Raw genomic sequence first — 18,936 nt, 5'->3', positions numbered from 1 at the left:
ATACTTCTGAGCATTGAACTGAGTCGACAAGACCAAGTTATCCTTAATTATTCGTTGTTTGACTTGACCAATTAATTCCTATCAAAGCAGTGAATTATTTCACTTACACGTGAGGTAACCTGAACATATACTATTTTGGTTTTGAAAAAGACAAATACTAATTAGACATTTGATAAAATATTTTGTTAAAACAAGCAATGACCTTGTTCTATTTCTATTCATTTAAATAAAATATAAAGTTTTTTTGAAAAATAACACTCATAGAGGCTAAGGAGCTTATTACTAAAAATTACAGACAGTCCTAGTGATAGAGTCAAAACTGGAACCCTGGGAATGTAGGAGACCTACTGAAAGGTGAAGCAATATATTTTGATTTTGAGCAGATGAGTTTCAGGTTCCTGATGAACATTCAAATGTCAATTAAGCCTTAGAACCACGGCTCTGGGGTTCAAGAGAGTGATGTGGCAGATTACACAGATTTAAGGAGACAGTAATATGCAGACTGTGAATAAAGGCAAAGAAAGTAGATTATATCACTAAAGGCATAAATGGAGTGAGAAGAGGAACAGGGATGAAAGTTTCTTCATATTTTAGAGAAAATAATGGAGACAGTGGATTAAATATTCTACTTGAAATGAACCAAATAAAAATCAATTATTCAAAAAACAGATTTGTTTTCTTTAAAGTTACAATGACATGTAATTGCTTATATTTACTCAGGATATAACTCATTACCAAAACAATGTGTTAAGGCAGACAGAGAACCTGAACTTCTAAGCAGAATGTAGGTCACAGAAGGCCAATCAAAGCTCCCATTGCCAAAAATTAGAAAAAGCTAGATAAGCCATAAGTATTGTATTTTTAGAGGCATCAGAGATCTGAGAAAGAAAAACAACAACAAAAAAAATTACACAGCCTAAAGTTCCTGAGAAGTGAGAATATTCTCAAAATGAGTTGAGGAGAAATTATCAGTTTGGTTTTCTAAGAAACTGCCAACCTACCTCCCATGTGGCTGTATTATTTCACAGTCTCATCAGTAATGAATGAGAGATCCTTTTGTTCCACATCTTTAACAGCATTTAGTGTTGTCAGTGTCTTCAGTTTTTGAAACATATATATTCTAACAGGTGTCATGGTATTTAATATTATTAATTTGCCATTTGCTAATTATGTATGATATTGAGCATCTTTCTACATCCTTATTTTCCATTTGTGCATCTTCTTTGGTGAGTTGTATATTCAGATCTTTTGCCAATTTTTTAGTAAGGTTATTTTCTTATCATTGAGCTTTAAGAGAAAATTGTATGTTTTGAATAACAGTCCTTCATCAAATATGTCTTTTGAAAAATTCTTTTTTCCTAATATGTGGCTTGTCTTCTCATCCTGTTGATAGTGTCCTTCATAGAGCAGAAGTTTTTAATGTTAATATGGTGCAGATTATCAATTTTTATTTCAGGAACCATGCCTTTTGATTGTATCTAAAATTCACTGCTAACTCAAGATCATGCAGGTTTTCTCCTATATTGTCTTCTGGGAATTTTCTAGTTTTGCTTTGACATTTAAGTCTATGATCTATTTTGAGTTAATTTTTGTGAAAGGTGTAAGGTCTATGTTTAGATTTTTTTTTTTTTTTTGCATGTGGGTGTCCAGTTGTTTCAGCCCCATTTCATGAAAGATTATCGTTTCTCTACTGTATTGCCTTTACTCCTCTGTCAAAGATCAATTTACTATATTTGTGTGGGTCTATATCTGAACAAACTGTTCTGCCCCGTTGATTTGTCTATTCTTTAGCCAATATACCACCTTGATTATTATATCTTTATAAAATGTCTTAAGGTGGGGTAGTGTCATTTCTCTGACATACTGTACTGCCTATTCTGACTCTTTTACCTCTCCATATTAGTTGTAGAATCAGTTTGTGGATAACCAAAAATATCTTCCTGGGCTTTTGATCAGGATTGTGTTGAATATAAAGATCAAGTTGGAACGAAATGACATCTGAACAATATTGAGTCTTCCTACCTAGTAAAATGGAATATCTATGTATTTATTTATTTTCATTAGTTTTATAGTTTTCCTGTACATATTTTGTTAGATTTATACCCACATATTTCAGTTTTTGGATGCTAATGTAAATGGTAATTTTTTTAAATTTCAAATCCTAATCATTCATTGCTGATATTAGGAAAACAACAGATTTTTACACATTAACCTTGTATCTTACAACCTTAATATAATTGCCTATTAATTTCAGCAGGAGCTTTTTAATCTTTTTTTTTCATATTTTCTATAAACAATCATGCCATCTGTAAACAAATACAGTTTTATTTCTCCTTTCTTAACCAGTATACCTTTTATTTCCTTTCATGATCTTATTGCATTAGCTAGGATTCTAGTAGGATATTAAAATGGAACATTAAGGGGCACCTGGGTGGCTCAGTCAGCTAAGCATCCGACTCCGGCTCAGGTCATGATCTCCTGGTTCACGAGTTCAAGCCCAGTGTCAGGCTCTCTGCTGACAGCTCAGAGCCTGGAGCCTGCCTCGGATTCTGTGTCTCCCTCTCTCTCTCTGTCCCTTCCTCACTCATGCTCTGCTTCTCTCTCTCTCTCTCTCAAAAATAAATTAAAACATTAAAAAAAAAATTAAATGTAATGTTAAGACTGAACAGCCTTTCCTTATTCCTGATCCTGTTAAAACATTTTTTTAATTAGGGCTTTTAATCTTATTATTATTTAAAATGATGATTTATACATCCAAAATCATTTTTCAATTATGGTAAAAATGGTAAGGGCAATTAGTCTTATGATAAACTGCGAAACTGTCTTCTAAAGTGGCTGTAAACTTTCCTCTAAATTATGCTATACTTGCATCTGTATAATTTTGATGTTTTTATTTAAAATAAAATTAAATACTAAGTTAAATATTAAATATTTAATATTACTTTTTAAATTAAATATTAAATTTAATATTAAATTAAAATTTTTATTTTATTGATGTATTATTCAGTTCAAAATATTTTTTTTAATATCCCTGTGATTTCTTCTCTGACCAATGGTTATTTTGAAATTTATTGTTTAATTTCTTTTTTTTTTTTTAAGTAGGCTTCATGCCTAGCATGGAGCCCAATGCAGGGCTTGAACTCATGACCCTGAGATCAAGACCTGACTGAGATCAAGAGTCAGACACTCAACCAAAACAGCCACCCAGGCGTCTCAGAAATTTATTGTTTAATTTCTAATTATTTAGGCCACTGTGGCTTAATGTAAGTAAGAGAAAAATTGAGTCATAAAATATAAGGTCAAGGAGATAGTGGAGAAGATCTGGATTATATACAGCTTGGAGGAATTTTTCCCTTTTACTGCAAGGAAGGTAGGAGCTCACTGAGGGGGTATGAGTGGAGGAGAAACATGGAATCATTAATAAAACGATTCTGGCTGCTGTCTGCAGAACAGACTTCATGGAAACCAACTGGAACTGCAATCCTCAACCTTGGTTGCATTCTGGAATCACCCAAGATGCTTTAAAAATACTGGTGCTGACTGTAATCCCACCACCCCAACACACAAGCAATTTCATTTAATTACTCTGGAGTTGGGCTTAGGTATTGCATCATCACAAGATGATTCCAATATGCATTCAAGGTTCTAGGTACCATCACATTTAAACTACATTTCTTGTTATATATAATCAGACAAAATGATAATATAAGTAATAAAAATAATAAATAATAAAAGACATGCAATAATTTAGATATATCTAGTAAATCCTAGTTTGTTCATACAATTACAGGTTACAAACAGCATTTATTAGTATTGATATAAACAAGATCTCTTTCTGAAATAACTATATCATCTATAGGAACATTATTGTGACAAATATATTTGTCATGACCCTTAAATAATGCAGATTTTTGGTGGAAGTACTGAAAGAACAATCAAGTTTCTAAAAATTTCAGATGAACAGAATAATCCTGAATAAATATGAACTACAGTATAAGTCTTATAATAATACCAAAACACATCAGACTTTCATTTTTAATGAAATGACCCAACTCAAGGAATGATCCTCAGATTTCAATTAATGGTAGTGACTGGCTACCCAATGCTTTTTTTTTTTTAATTTTTTTTTTAACGTTTATTTATTTTTGAGACAGAGAGAGACACAGCACGAACGGCGAGGGGCAGAGAGAGGGAGACACAGATTCAGAAACAGGCTCCAAGCCATCAGCCCAGAGCCCGACGCGGGGCTCCAACTCACAGACCACGAGATGGTGACCTGAGTAGAAGTCGGACGTTTAACCGACTGAGCCACCCAGGCGCCCCTACCCAATGCTTTTTAAGTTATAGTTTGCCTCTCTCTTCCCCCAACCCCCATGTAGCAAACCATAAAACAGATTCTTAAGTATAAAAAACAAACTGAGCATTGTTGGAGGGAAGGTGGGTGGGGGATGGGCTAAATGGGTAATGGGGATTAAGGAGGGCACTTGTGATGAGCACTGGGTGTTGTATGCAAGTGAAGAATCACTAAATTCTACACCTGAAACTAATATTACACTGTATTTTAACTAACCAGAATTTAAATAACTTAAAAAAGAAAAAATAAATTACTTAATATACTCTATTCATATTTAGTCATTTAATAATAATTATGTGTCAAAACCAGTAACCTTTTTCTTAACATTGAAAAAAATCTTATACTTGTTTCTCTATTTTGAAAAGAAGAAATGCGATCTCCAAAACAGCTTTTTCATCCAAACTGTTTAAATTTCAACACAATTCTTACCCCTGGGTGAGAAATGTCTCAAGCAATATTCTCTCACAGAATATGAAATTATAAACAACTTCTAAGGGGATGAAGGAAGAAATGAAATATGGAGGGGAAATATGACAATGACAAATATAATACCAGTAAGTAATTTAACCTTATTGTAAATCATTTTTCTTTCCCATCTTAAGAAAAATAAAAATAAAAAAAGATTTTTCTAAAGTCTCCTGAAAGATAGAGGAAGATATTGGCAAGATTCGTCTGTAAACATAGCACAGATATCCATTAAAAGTATTACCTCTGTGGTCCAATGACAAACACCCATTTCCACTAAAACTTGATGAAAGTTGATATGATGGAAGATTTCAAAATTAAATGACTACTATTATTTCTTCTATTTGCCAGCCAAAATAATGGTTCTTAAAATGGGGAAAAAAAACTATAGGGCTAAAAGTTAGGAAATGTATTAAATTAAACTCATTTTCATAGGAAGCTCTTTGGAAAATATTAAGACTGAACTTAAAACATCAAGAACATTTTTTAAAAAGGGCTCAGAATATCCCATATGGAATCTCACTTAATATTAAAAAAACTTCTTTGTATACTAGAAGATAATTATTTATTTATAATTCACAGATTTATTAAACATCAATTGATTACATTTTTGAAATGAAGGCAATTCCTTACATAGCCCCTTAAAGTATAAAACTTTGCAAAGGAGTTAAAATAACAGACCATGCAACACATCACACTATTTTCAAATCAGTATCAGACATCATGTATGTACTTCAGTAGATACCATGAGTCTTCCATATTTATAAGAATAATTAACAAAGTCAGGTATCACAATGTATATTTTTATAAGTACCATATTGTGGTAAACTAGTGCTAAAATGAAGAGTAACATTATACTGTTTCATAATGTAGATGGTTCTTCAGTGGTTAGTCCACATTTTAACTCTAAACCATAATTATAATGAATTAATGCTAATTGATCCAGTGCCATTGATACCAAGACCTCATGTTGGTTGCACATTGGTGATTTTACAATTGCAATTGGTGAGTTTTCTCTGATTTATGCTTATTTACTTGAATGAGTAATCTAGGAAGTGTCACTTACTCAATTTCAAAGAACAGCCCAGAAATTGGGAAATAAGGACACCTCAGTAAATGTTGTATAGTCATCTTTGTAAATAAAACTGGGAGAACTTCACAGTATTTTTTAGTATTAATTTATTAGAGATAACAAATTCATAATATATTTACCAATAATTTTTTGAAATTTAATTGATTTATGTCAAGTCTGCTCTTAACCAGAGGTCAATAAACTATGACCCATGGGATAAATCCACCTGGTTGCTTGCTTCTATAACAGTTTATTAGAACATAGCCATACCAATGAAGCCACACATATTTGTTCACAAAATGTCTATGTGGCTGCTTTTGCACTACATCAGCATAATTAAATAACTATAACAGAGACTGCAGGAACCAGAAAGCTGAAAGTATTTATTGTCTGGACTTTACATAAAAGTTTGCCTATTTCTGCCTTAGACTATCAAATTGCCATGCTTTGTCTTTGTCAACTGAAGCAACAAATTCAGAAAAAGTAAATCTTACTTACTAGCTATCTTCACCAATTATCAGAATAGGACACTTTTTTCCCCCAAATAAACACAAACCCTCCCAATGGATGTAACTCAGTGTATATCATAATAACCTGTAGAAATACTAGATAAGAAAAGGTATTAATTTTCTAAAAGTAATGTGATGATATATGAGAAATGAGAAGTAGTGTAACTAAACTACAATGTGTACCTTCCAGAAGACTATTACAGAAAAAGAAACAGAATCAGTTATTATTTTATAGTATATGTATAATAAAACCAAAGTAATTAGAATGGGCAATAACAAAATATGCCAATGAACAATAATGTATTATCTATAAACCTATTCTATTATTCTTCTTAAGTTGTAGAAAATGACAAGCATAATTACAAAATATGTATTCAAAACATGTAAACCACTAATTTTCCACTTGTAAAAGCCTGATTCAAAAAGCAATTTACTTTATGGTTTACTTAAGCTTTGCAACTACATTAAAATATGATAGTATATACACAACAGCTTGTTAACAAGATTATCATAACATTAAAATCATAATGTGGCACTTCAATTATGGATACTTAAAATTAAAGCTAATCCTCACAGTACCAATTTTTATCTCCTAAATAATTTTAGCTATTAGCTGCTCATTCAAAGTCTGTATCTAAAATGATAAGCATTCTAGAGTAAGACTTAGCTCTGCACTTTTCTTTCGTAGCAAAACAAAAGCTGTATCCCTTCCTTTCTAGTCTTTAATATACAATCTTAAACTACTAATGGGAAAATACAATTTTTTTTATTTTTTAAGTTTATTTATTTTGAGAGCAAGTGAGAGAGCACGAGTGTGGGAGGGGCAAGAGAGAGGGAGAGAGAATTTCAAGCAGGCTTCTCGCTGACACAGAGCAGGGCTCAAACCCACAAACCATGAGATCATGACCCAAGCCAAAATAAAAAATCAGACACTTAACTGACTGAGCCACCCAGGTGCACCAAAATCTAATTATTTTTTATCATGGTTAAATTCTATTTATGTATATTGCTGCTAATTTGTTGTTTTAAATATAAACATCCAATATACTAATGATTCATATTTTCTTTTCTAGTTTTATCATTCTAAAGTTACCGAGTAGTCATAAAATGGTAATTATAATTTTATTTTCTTCTACAAATACTCCTTTTAAATAGTGTCTAGCACATAGTAGGCACCAAGTTGAATGAACACATGCTTAGATTAAGGTATAGGCTAACGCATTTTATACATATATAATTTAATTAACCTATGCCTGATTTCATTTGCTGCTGTTTTAAAAAATTTATCATTAAAGATAATTCAGTGTGGTCACCAAATCCATATGTTAGGTGATCAAATGCAGGAACCTACTGTGGGCATAGTAGAATATGTGCCTCTTTATAATAGAAATGACACAGACAAGGTACTCTCCTCTGCATAGAAGAAAAGAGGATACTCTTATACTGACTTGTGGGGTACTTTTTAGAGAGATACCTGCTGATCCCTTTAGTGAAAGACAACTTGGAGAAATATAATTATGAAGGATCAAGACATTTGGTTAAAATGAAAAGTTAACACATTGCCTCTGAACCCAATATTGCAGGTCAAACTTTTCATATAGTTAAAGAACAAACACAGATACACACATATACATGGGCATTTATGATTATAAAAATAATGTGTTTATTTTTGAAAACTTTGAAAGCAAAAAAAAATGTTACAAATGTTAAATCATCTGTAATTGTTGATATCATTATATACCATACCCAGAATTTTTAAAAAATTGTATTTACTTTCCATACTATTTAATAATTTGATGATTTTACTAGAAGTATCTTGTTAATGCTTTCTCATTTTATCTTTTATTTTACTACAATGCAAGTTCAATTTTTTTCATACCTTACATTCATCTTTTACATTACTCAAACTCACTATTCATAAATATTTAGGTTGTCTTCCTATCCCCTTTCCCTTTTTTTACTATTATAAAAAAATTCATTGAATCTTCTTGTACATAAATCTTTGTAATCCTAATAGATATGTCTAAAAAGCATAGAGATCTCCAAATTCAAAGATTTCCTTGACTGGGATGGGAAGATTTAGATAGAAATAGAAATATAGAAAGTATACATTTACATATACAAACATACACATTTACACATATTTAATATATACATACACACAAAAACTTACCTACAAAAATGATTAAATAGAATAATACTATCTTACCTTCAAGTCTTAATCAGATAGACAAAACTACTCATAGAGACGATTTTTTATTCCAGTACATGTAGAAGTACCACTTAAAGAAATAGTGTAGTTTAACCATTATGCTCAGCACAAGCTGCAAATTAATATAACTAAAACATTAATATAACAATAAGCAGCTAAAACAATATCTAGGTACCAGGAGTAACATAACCCTTAGATCAGTTGGTAAACAGTCCCTTTTACTACTGGATATTAACAGAGAAGTGAAATTAAAGATGAACTTTCTAGACTAATACATCTAGAAGAGGAAAACTGGAAAAGACCTCTTTTAAATGTCTCTGAATCTCTTCTTAGACCTGAGTCTTTAATGAAAAATTTAGATTGTTATTTATATATATACCTTCTACCTATCAAAGTCTAATGATTCTAAATTAAAAACACACAAACACATTAAAACAATATTAACCTTTTGACTTAAATAATACTTAGAATGTATTTATACCTCTTAAAACTATTTTCCAAGTTCATATAGTTACATTTTGTTTAACTCTGTATAAATGGCTGTGCTTATGGCACAGCTATAATTACAATTACACACACCAGAAAAAAAGCCAGAAACATAAAGTGTGCAACTCAATATCACCATCTAGTGACAGAATTCCCAACACGTGATGAAGCCAAGCAAAAATGAAAAAGAAATTTCATGTTTGTCCTGGAAGTTCATCTCCATAACAATAATCTAAATATAACAGGTGTCACTGAATAGGTTTGGCTCTGCAAATAAAATACTAACCTCTAATTAGCAATGTTTGTATTCCAAATATGTAATTTATATTTTCACGATAGAAGTATAACCACTAATCTGACCAATCTATATTTTTGTGTATTGTCATTTTCTAAAACCTTCAGACCACATTGTTACCTTTTCTTCTTTATGAACTATATGTACCCATTTCTTTTTCACAATTTGACACTCCCGTTTCTCAAGTTATTCAATTCAAATACCTTCCAATTTCACATATCTATTCAACATGTCCCACTACTGCCTCTGGAACTGAAAGGGGGATAGAGAGACACAATGTTAAAAAGGTTCCACTTTTCCCCTTGATGTTTAGAATTTATTACAGGGTCTAAGACAGGTGCAAAATATGATAATACAGAAATCAAATCACTTTGGCATGATAAGAAGGTTGAATTGGCAGTGATAAGGAGAAAATATGATGAAAAGAAGTTGTGAATTTTACCTCTAAACTCACTATTATCATACTATAGACAGAGATTTAACCTAGAGATGCATTTTTCCTGTCTTTAAAATGTTTTTTTCTTATGTCATCATTTTTAGAAATCATGTACAATATCTCCACATAGCCATAGAACTACAATGAGCTCTGTATAAGTGAGAGACAAGAAATATTCACTCTGGTATGTTACATTCTAAGGCTACACTATAGTTTTCCAGTCAATTCCATTATGTATGACATATGTAAATTCTTTGAAATAATCACTGAAACACCATTAAATGCAAATAACATATACAAACATTGTAATACTTTGTATCATCCTTTTATTGTTTCATAAATTACAAAGCTTTCTCTCCTACATTATTGTTGTTCATCATATCAATCCTATTAAGTTTTTAATCCTATTTTACAAAAAAATAAGACAAAAAAAGATTAATTTACCTAAAATCACAGTTGGAGTCTAAAATCTGATTTTTACCACTTATCCTAGTATTCATATCATATTTTATTCTTTCCATTTTTCCATTTCTTACTTCATTATTTTTTGAATCATTCATGATGTGCTCCTATTATAGAAAATTTAGAACAGAAAATTATAAGCCTGAAAAAAGTATCTGTTCGCCTAGCACCTAAATATAATAGCTATTTTAGTATATTTTAATCTCATCTTCTTTCTCTGCATTCTTTATATTCAGTGGAGATAATGTCCTACATGCAATTTTGTTTCCTGGTATTTTTCAGTGAACATTTTAACACGAGGACTCTTGTGTCACTAAAAACACTGTGGTGAAGATAATTTTAGTATCCAGATAGGGTTAAAGATACCACAATTCACCATTACATGTGTGTGTATATAATATCACATATGTTACACAAATATATGTTTTATAAATATATTTAAGTTTATATATCTATATAAAATTATATATGTGTATATAAATATACACCAAATGCATTATATATATAATATTCATTTCCTTACTTGTTTCCTTAACAGTAGACGATTGGGTTCTATTCAGTTTGTTTACTGTTATATTCTAATAGTTTGAGAAACACATTGAGATTGCCCATAATTTCTAAGTCTTCTGAAATAGATTTATTTCAGGAAGTTAAATTAATATGTAAAAGGTATGTTTGCTTTAAAGCTTTTCATACTTATTGGAGTGATCCTATCCTTAAATGCAGCAGTAACTTCCACCCCTATTGAGCTCTGGGAGTGAGAAATGGCTGTCTTGCCATTCCATTGCTAACACTCAAAAATTTCCTCCCTGCTGAACTGCAGTAATATCAGTAATCAAGAAATTAATACATTTTTTAATGTAACTTAAATTTTGTTGGCCATTACAGTTGAATATTTTCAAAGATTTCTTAATCATACTTTGCCAATTATCCATTGAGCTCCTAATCTTTCTGAATCTCTTAAACACACAGCAATGTAATACGCTGATGTTGTCTTTTAATTTCATGATTTCTTTCCACGAACAGAAGCTTTTTTAATGCAGGCAAAGCTTAGTGATTTCTTCTTCTACTCTTTAGCTTATCATCTCTTTCCCTGTACAAACCTCAAAATAAATAAATAAATAAATAAATAAATAAATAAATAAATAAATAAAACTGTTGCTTCCCATAATCTAGTGGACATTGGCTATTTCATTTATTTCATTTAGTTCTTTGATATACATGAAACATCCTTCAGCACCTGTGTAAATATAAAGTGATTTTTTTTCCAAATAACTAAATAGCTGCCTCTTATACCACTTATTGTGTGATTCAACATGTCCTGGATGATTTGGGGTACCTTATAATATAATAAATTCATAGGATTGTCATAGGAACTACTATCAATACAACCACTAATTAGTTATGGGTAATACATAGAAATGCTAATAAATTTCCATTTTTATCTTAAATCTGACCACATTACTAAATTATTTTATTAATTCCTAGCGTGTTATTGTTGTTAATTCTCTTGAGCTTTTTACATATAAGTCATGCCTTTAGACAGTAATAGTCATTTACCTCCTCCATATCAAGTCCTATTTGTTCATTTTGGTTTTACATCCATTACTGTTATGAAACTAACTTTTACTCTTCATTTTTTGAGAGAGCAGCGTGTGATGTATATGTGATGTGTGTGAACCTGGTTTAGCTTTACCCTAGCCACTCCATTTGATGAAAATTCCATTCATGAGAGACAGACAAATGTCACGTTAGCAACTCAAATATATACCTGTAGGGTGATGCTGTCCAAAGAATAGCCTGTAACTACATACAACCATTTACATTTAGATTAATGAAAGTTAAATACAATTAAATATTCACCTCTTCAGTTACAAGAGCCATAATTCAGGTGCTTAGTATCCACATGTGGCCACTGGCAATCATACTAAACAACACAAACATAGAACATTTCTACTAGAGAGTTTTACTGCAGTTCACAGAAAGTTCTACTGGGCAGCACTTCTCTAGATATCTCCAGGAGCCACAGAACACTGGCCAGGAATGCCGCCCACCCTTCTCTTCTCAGGCACACCACTTTACAGTTCCAACTTACTCTGCTGGAGAAAGTTATTTATAATTTTTAAATCTCAAAATATGTTTCTTTGTGACACACATTTTCCTAAGCCCAATATTTTTTCTTAGGCATCTGGTTAGACTCTCCTCCTTTCTGATTTGATGCACTATTCTTAGAAATCACATCCTTTCCAATGGCTACAAGTATCAAAATACTTAACAAGTCCAAATGTGCACATCAACCCCCAGTATTTTCATGAGTTGTAGAATTATATTTTCCTTCTGCTTATTGCAAATTTATACGAGTTTGCCACAGCTATCTCAAATTAATCTGAAAACGAAAATATTCTTCCTTAACCCTTTTTTTCTCTCCCTATCCCAATTAATATATATCCAAATATTCAAAATAAAAACATTTGACTTAACTTTAATAAACCTCCTTATTACTTTTATCTTTAGCAACAGTTCAACAGATAATTATTGAGTACCTACTATATGATAATACTATGGTAAGACTAAGAATACACAAGAGGGCAAAAGAGCAATCCTAGTTTCATGGAAGTTACTATCTAGTAGGACACACAAATAAATTATAATTTATTCAAAAAGGATAAGAATAATTTAAAACAGAGCAGCACAGATTAAATCAAGGTTATGATTTATTGAGGCTAAGCCACAAAGTCTTATCAGATCTACATTTTAAATACTTCCATATTTCCCAAACACACTCCCCTCTGTTGGGCCTTTATCTTAGTGATGTCACTGATTTCTCTAGCTCTCTCATCCCCTCAACTGCCCCCTCTATTTTCTGCCAAAACAAATTTTAAATCATTTTTTCCCCCTTTCTTGGTATTAGCTAAAACCTGATTTATTTAGATCAAATACCTGATTTACTTAGCCTGTACATCCCAGATTAGTTCGTAGCTCCTTGTGTTTTTAACATAGCTGGCTACAGGTCCTCATATCTGGGGTAGGAAGGATGTATGGGAGGGGTCTAAAATGACTTATGAGCTGGGAATACATGACAAAAGAATGTGTTCAAGACTACATGGCAAAGACCAGCCATGAAGAGGGATTGGATGAGATGACAGAAAATTGAGCAAGGACAGAATCCTCTTTCCTATTCTAAGAACTTTAATAAACCAAGTTGGAGGTATATCCAACTTGGTGACAGCCCCCAAACACAGCACTCACAAAATGTCAATCTTCAGATTCCATCCATTTCTGCTCCAGCTTCTCCAGGCTAGACACGCTCAGAATGAGAGCACCACTGCGGGTGTCCAGGGTCACCTGAGGACTGCTGTGGAGGTTAAGCCACTGAGAGAAAAGAATGTTCCCACAGCTGAGCTAGGCCATGTCCAAGGACCAAGAGAAAAGCTACCATGGAATACTGCATCTATCCCTATATTGTATCTTCTTCCCCTCTAACAATTCTACAAAATTCTAATTTTTACATTTAATCCTATCACCCCTTCCTTAAAAATAATGACTTCCTTGGGGCGCCTGGGTGGCTCAGTCGGTTAAGCGTCCGACTTCGGCTCAGGTCATGATCTCACGGTCCGTGAGTTCGAGCCCCGCGTCGGGCTCTGTGCTGATGGCTCAGAGCCTGGAGCCTGTTTCGGATTCTGTGTCTCCCTCTCTCTCTCTGACCCTCCCCTGTTCATGCTCTGTCTCTCTCTGTATCAAAAAATAAATAAACGTTAAAAAATAAAATAAATTAAAAAAAAAATAATGACTTCCTGAAATAATTTACACTCTTTATCATGGCAAGCTAGACTCTATCTAACTAGCCTCCAGAATATGGTAACAAACACATTTCCAGCCAGCCTCTTAAGGCCAGTCCCTATGGTCACCAAAGTTTTCAGCAAATTATTCATACCTGTCTCCCACTGCCCCTTCTCACACTCTGAGATTCTGAAATGCTTACATCATCCTTGCCAACTTCATACTGCTTCATTTCCACCCAAGGATTCTTGACATGGAAGGAGAGATGTTACTGACTCAAAAATTCTGCCTATGTGAGTTTTGTGGGAAAACATATTCAAAAAAAGCTTGAAAAAATTTGCTTTACATCAGACTACTTACTGTTCCTGAAATACATCTTGCACCTGCAGGCCTCCATGACTTTGCTCAATTCTATTCCCTCTACCTGCAAAATTGGCCCTCTTTCAAGGCCTAAATCAAATATCTTACCCTCCCATAGTTTCTTTTTATCGAGACACCCTTCATGTAAGGCAAACATTGATCACAGATTAAAGAACAATTAATTTTTGCCCCTCCATGTTTCTCCTCTTATTCTTAGTAACATAGCATCACAACTTTTTTCCAATGCTTCTATAATCTCACATATAAAAGAATGAGCTACTGCTACATTTCCTAAAGGCAAAAAACAACAGCAAACACAAAAGTGGTGGGCCCACAGTGTACTAAATTGCTGAATGCTTTGGTTACTAAATTATTTAATTGTGTTTAGTGAATCCAAACATTATGAATATGTGTGTGCATGTGCATGTGTAAAATATGCAGCTTATGTAAACAAAGTACATTAAACAGCCATATAATTAAAAGCTGATTTAAATTATCTAGAATACTGCTTTATCTGATAGCATGAGTGATTGAGAGGTTATTCTAACCAGGTAATACTTGTTTTTCTTATTAGTTCATCTCTACTTTTTTAAAAGCAGAATATCCTAGTATTTTCTAAAAAGTAAGTATTACAAAATTTGGCAGAATAATCTCTTCATACACAGTTCTCCCATAATTCAGTTTGATTTTCCTTGATGACAAATTTTCTACACTAATTACATGTCCTTTCCTTGTTCATTATATTTCCCTCAGTCACATCCATTTTCATTCACATTGCCCCTTTGTAATTCTTTCTATGTTTTAGGCCTTCAGTTCTTTTATTCAAAGCTTCAGAGCTGGCATTCTCTTTGTCTTCCTGTGTGTCTATGTGTTTACTTCAAACTGAGTAGATATAAAAATACAGGGAATAACTGTAGCTTTCTAAATACATATTGGTGTACACACTTAATATATTCAAATTTATTATCATTAGCATGTGCAAAAACAATGCCTTCAACTTATAAATGTGGTAGTTTTAGACACAAGATAAAGACTGTATTGAAAATAGGAGTTCATTCATAATTTCTGCATTGGCTTTTTCCACAATATGTTTTATACTTTCTTTTTAATTTATTACTATTTTTCAAAAACTAACTTTCTGTGAATGTCTGATTGCATTTTATAGGTGCAAATTCTCTATTGTATATTCAGTTCTATTTTTCCCTCTTTTTTTATTAGTGAAGACATTAACAATAAAATAGGCTCACTTGCTCCAGCTGGTAATTTCTCAGTACTAGTAATATATTATTCCTCTTTTTGTGACATCATAATCATCTATACAGAAGTACCATGTATCTTTGTGTAGAAGCTACTGTTTCCATTAAATTTAATTACCTCCCCCTGTGGTTTTAAATAGAAGTGGCTTCAAAATGAGGGCAGCTTCTATTAAATTTAATTACTTTCCCCTGCTGCTTGCATGGTAAAAGGAAGGTTACTAAATGAGAGCAGCTTCTAAACTAAAGTATATGGTAACTGTGTGTTAGCAATAACAAAATTGTACCCACGTTCCCTTCTAGAAAGCCTCATAGGTTTATCCTTTCTCTTATTTTAAATTATTTTTAGCCTTACGATCCTGAAAAAAAAAAATGAGAACTGCATTTCAAAAATCAATTGTAGTTTCATAGGCTAAATAAAGGTAAATATACTACTTCTGTACGAATATATTGGAAATTATCCGACTCAAATGGGGAGATGAAGCTCAGAACTTTTAAAATTAATTTCATTTATTGTTTTCTAGCCCTAAGGATGATGAGTTTTATTCCTTACACATTCTTAATGTCTACTAAAATATGGATTTAAAGACTGATTCTTAAAAGTTATTAAAAAGGTATCAAGTCTGGCGGAGATTTCAGAGAAATATTTAGAAACAGAAATGTCAAAAGTGAAAAAAGCAAAAAAAAAAACAAAAAACAAAAAACAAAAACAAAAATCAGGCTCATTATAGACTACTGTATTTGAAAAAAAGTGAATCTATAAGCTTTAAAATAGTGTGTAAATCAGTTTAAAAATACTATGATATAATCCTATAAAATCTAATAGAATATGAAATCTTAAGTACCTCTTTTTAAATTAAATATTAATTAGGAGAAAATACTACTCAGTTTAACCATCATTGTTCTGTTTATTTTTTTATATTCAGGCAGAATTTAGATGAACAATATTTCCATTCAATCACACAGTTTAGTATAAATATAAAACAAGACACCCCTTAAGCATTTTAAGTAACAAATTAAACATTTACATTTTTTACTGTGCACTGAGGCTTAACATTTATGCAGCTTCAAAACCAAAGTACAGCCTCAAGGGAAGTCTCTCCACTGACAAATTAATACCTTAGAGAACAGAGCTGAATGGTGGCAATGAACTCATTTGTTCCCCCAATAATGAAGAATGACTTTTTCTTTACCACATCTGTGACTGTTGCTATGGTGACCCAGACTTACCTCATTGCTTCTCGGAGAGCTCCTCGCTCACCAAGAGTCGTGTGCTTGATGTCATCAAAATTATTCTCCAGCTTCTCGCATTTCTGCAACATTTTAAAAAATGTATTAATCCTCCAACATCCTGAGATAAAATTGTATCTATGCAATTATGTAAAAATATAATTGATTATATTGATTATGGACTCATGAAAAATATGCACACAACTTTAATTGGGTAGGATTCATTAAAATTGACAGTGTGAATTCAACAGTAACAAAATAAAAATGTCATGATACAGCTATCACAGAAGTCTTTTTACCAATTTTTCAAAATGGAGTAAACAGATTAAATCAATTTTCTATAAACATAGCACAACTTTTAGAGCTTTGAGGTTTGAAAATTACTTCACTAAAATAATCTCAAATATAGCAAAACCAATTTGAATTCAAAAGAGAAAGTCAATAAAAGTAAGTTTGAAATTATAATAAACTGTATAGGATAAATATCTAGTTCTAAAAATATTAACAATTACTTACATGGAAAGATACAGCTCAGCATAAGATAATTATACAACTTCCAACATTTTGGAAACAAAATTTTAGAATAAGATCTTTAAATAACAATTGTGTATATATTTATAAATAGATGTATACATATAGATATGTTTAAAATAAATAAGTCCAATTCTTAAAATTAAGTGACATTATATCATGTTCTTAGCATTACTGAATTGCTTTTTCTAAGTTTTTATTTTTTTAATTATAATTCTGAATATATTTTTAAATGTAAAATTAACTTAATCTTACATGAGACTAATAAGTTTTGAGAAGATTTATGCAGTATAGAATTAAATTTTTGACTAAAAACACATCCATGAATCTTTTGGCATATTAGATTTTATATATAAGTTAGGTAATAAAATAATTAGATTTAGCATTTTAGCTAATCTAACAAACGAAAACTAAATAACAATGTGTTCTTTCCATTTTAAATTACACATACATATGCTGGATTTTAGAAAATTACAGAATTTAGATTAATAATTTTCAATGTGTAAGAATTAATTTAAAAACTATTGATATATATGTGTATATGTATATATATGTGTATATATGCATATATATACACATATATATACTATTTTTACCTTGATTTAAGTCAGCAAAATTGGGCCAAAGATCGTTTTAACAGATAGTTATATGCTTTTATAGTGAAAATCTTGAAAATTATGTATACATATGTACTGTGTATATATATATACACACAATACATATACATATATACCTAATACATATCCATATATACTGTATATACTGTATATACTATATATATATATATATATATATATATATATATATATACTATTTATACCTTGATTTTTTTTAAGTCAGCAAAATTAGGGCAAAGATTCTTTCAACAGATAGTTATATGCTTTTATAGTGAAAATCTTGAAAATTATGAAATATATCTAAAACACTTTGAATTCTGAACAACAGTCCTTTTTTGGATATATAAATTGCAAATATCATCTCCTGCTCTATGTCTTGTCTTTTCATTTTTTAGCAGTGTCTTTTCATGAAGAAAATTTCTTATTTGTAATGAGGCCCGATTTATTATTTTTTATGGTTAATAGTTATTGCCTTTTGTGTCCTCTTTCAGAAATCTTTGGCTTCCTCAAGGTTATGAATATATATTCCTATATTTTTTCAGTAAACTTTATTATTCTGCATTGCACATTTAGATGTTCAATCTTTTGGGATTGACATTTGCATAAGATGTGAGATAGGAAATCACATGATATAAGTAATTAATTAAATCAATAGTAATTATTGAAAGGACCATCATCCCCACTATAGTTAATCTTTTCCATAAAGTAAATCACAGTATATATTTGGTCTGTTTCTGGAGTCCATTATGACCCCCTACTCAATTTCCTATACTTGTGCCAGTTTCACATTATTTTAATTACTTACACCTATAATAAATAAAAAACTCCTACAGATAAATATAAAAAGGACAAAAAGCTCAATGACAATAAGCAA

General features: G+C 31.3%; 1 protein-coding gene across 2 annotated transcripts in view; it reads right to left on the bottom strand.

The window, feature by feature from the left end:
- DPYD (dihydropyrimidine dehydrogenase) overlaps nt 1–18,936 on the bottom strand; it is an 853,279-nt gene that overhangs the window by 717,343 nt on the left and 117,000 nt on the right. For both annotated transcript variants that reach the window (XM_060626444.3, XM_078451629.2), the window contains exon 3: nt 16,915–16,997. In XM_060626444.3, the coding sequence (XP_060482427.2) occupies nt 16,915–16,997 (83 nt within the window). The remainder of the gene's footprint in view (nt 1–16,914; nt 16,998–18,936) is intronic.

The sequence above is a fragment of the Panthera onca genome, chromosome C1, assembly GCF_046562875.1.
Source record: "Panthera onca isolate mPanOnc1 chromosome C1, mPanOnc1 haplotype 2, whole genome shotgun sequence".
Classification (NCBI taxonomy): domain Eukaryota; kingdom Metazoa; phylum Chordata; class Mammalia; order Carnivora; family Felidae; genus Panthera; species Panthera onca.
The sequence above is the reverse complement of the archived record's forward strand: the minus strand, read 5'-3'. Positions and strand labels throughout refer to the sequence as shown.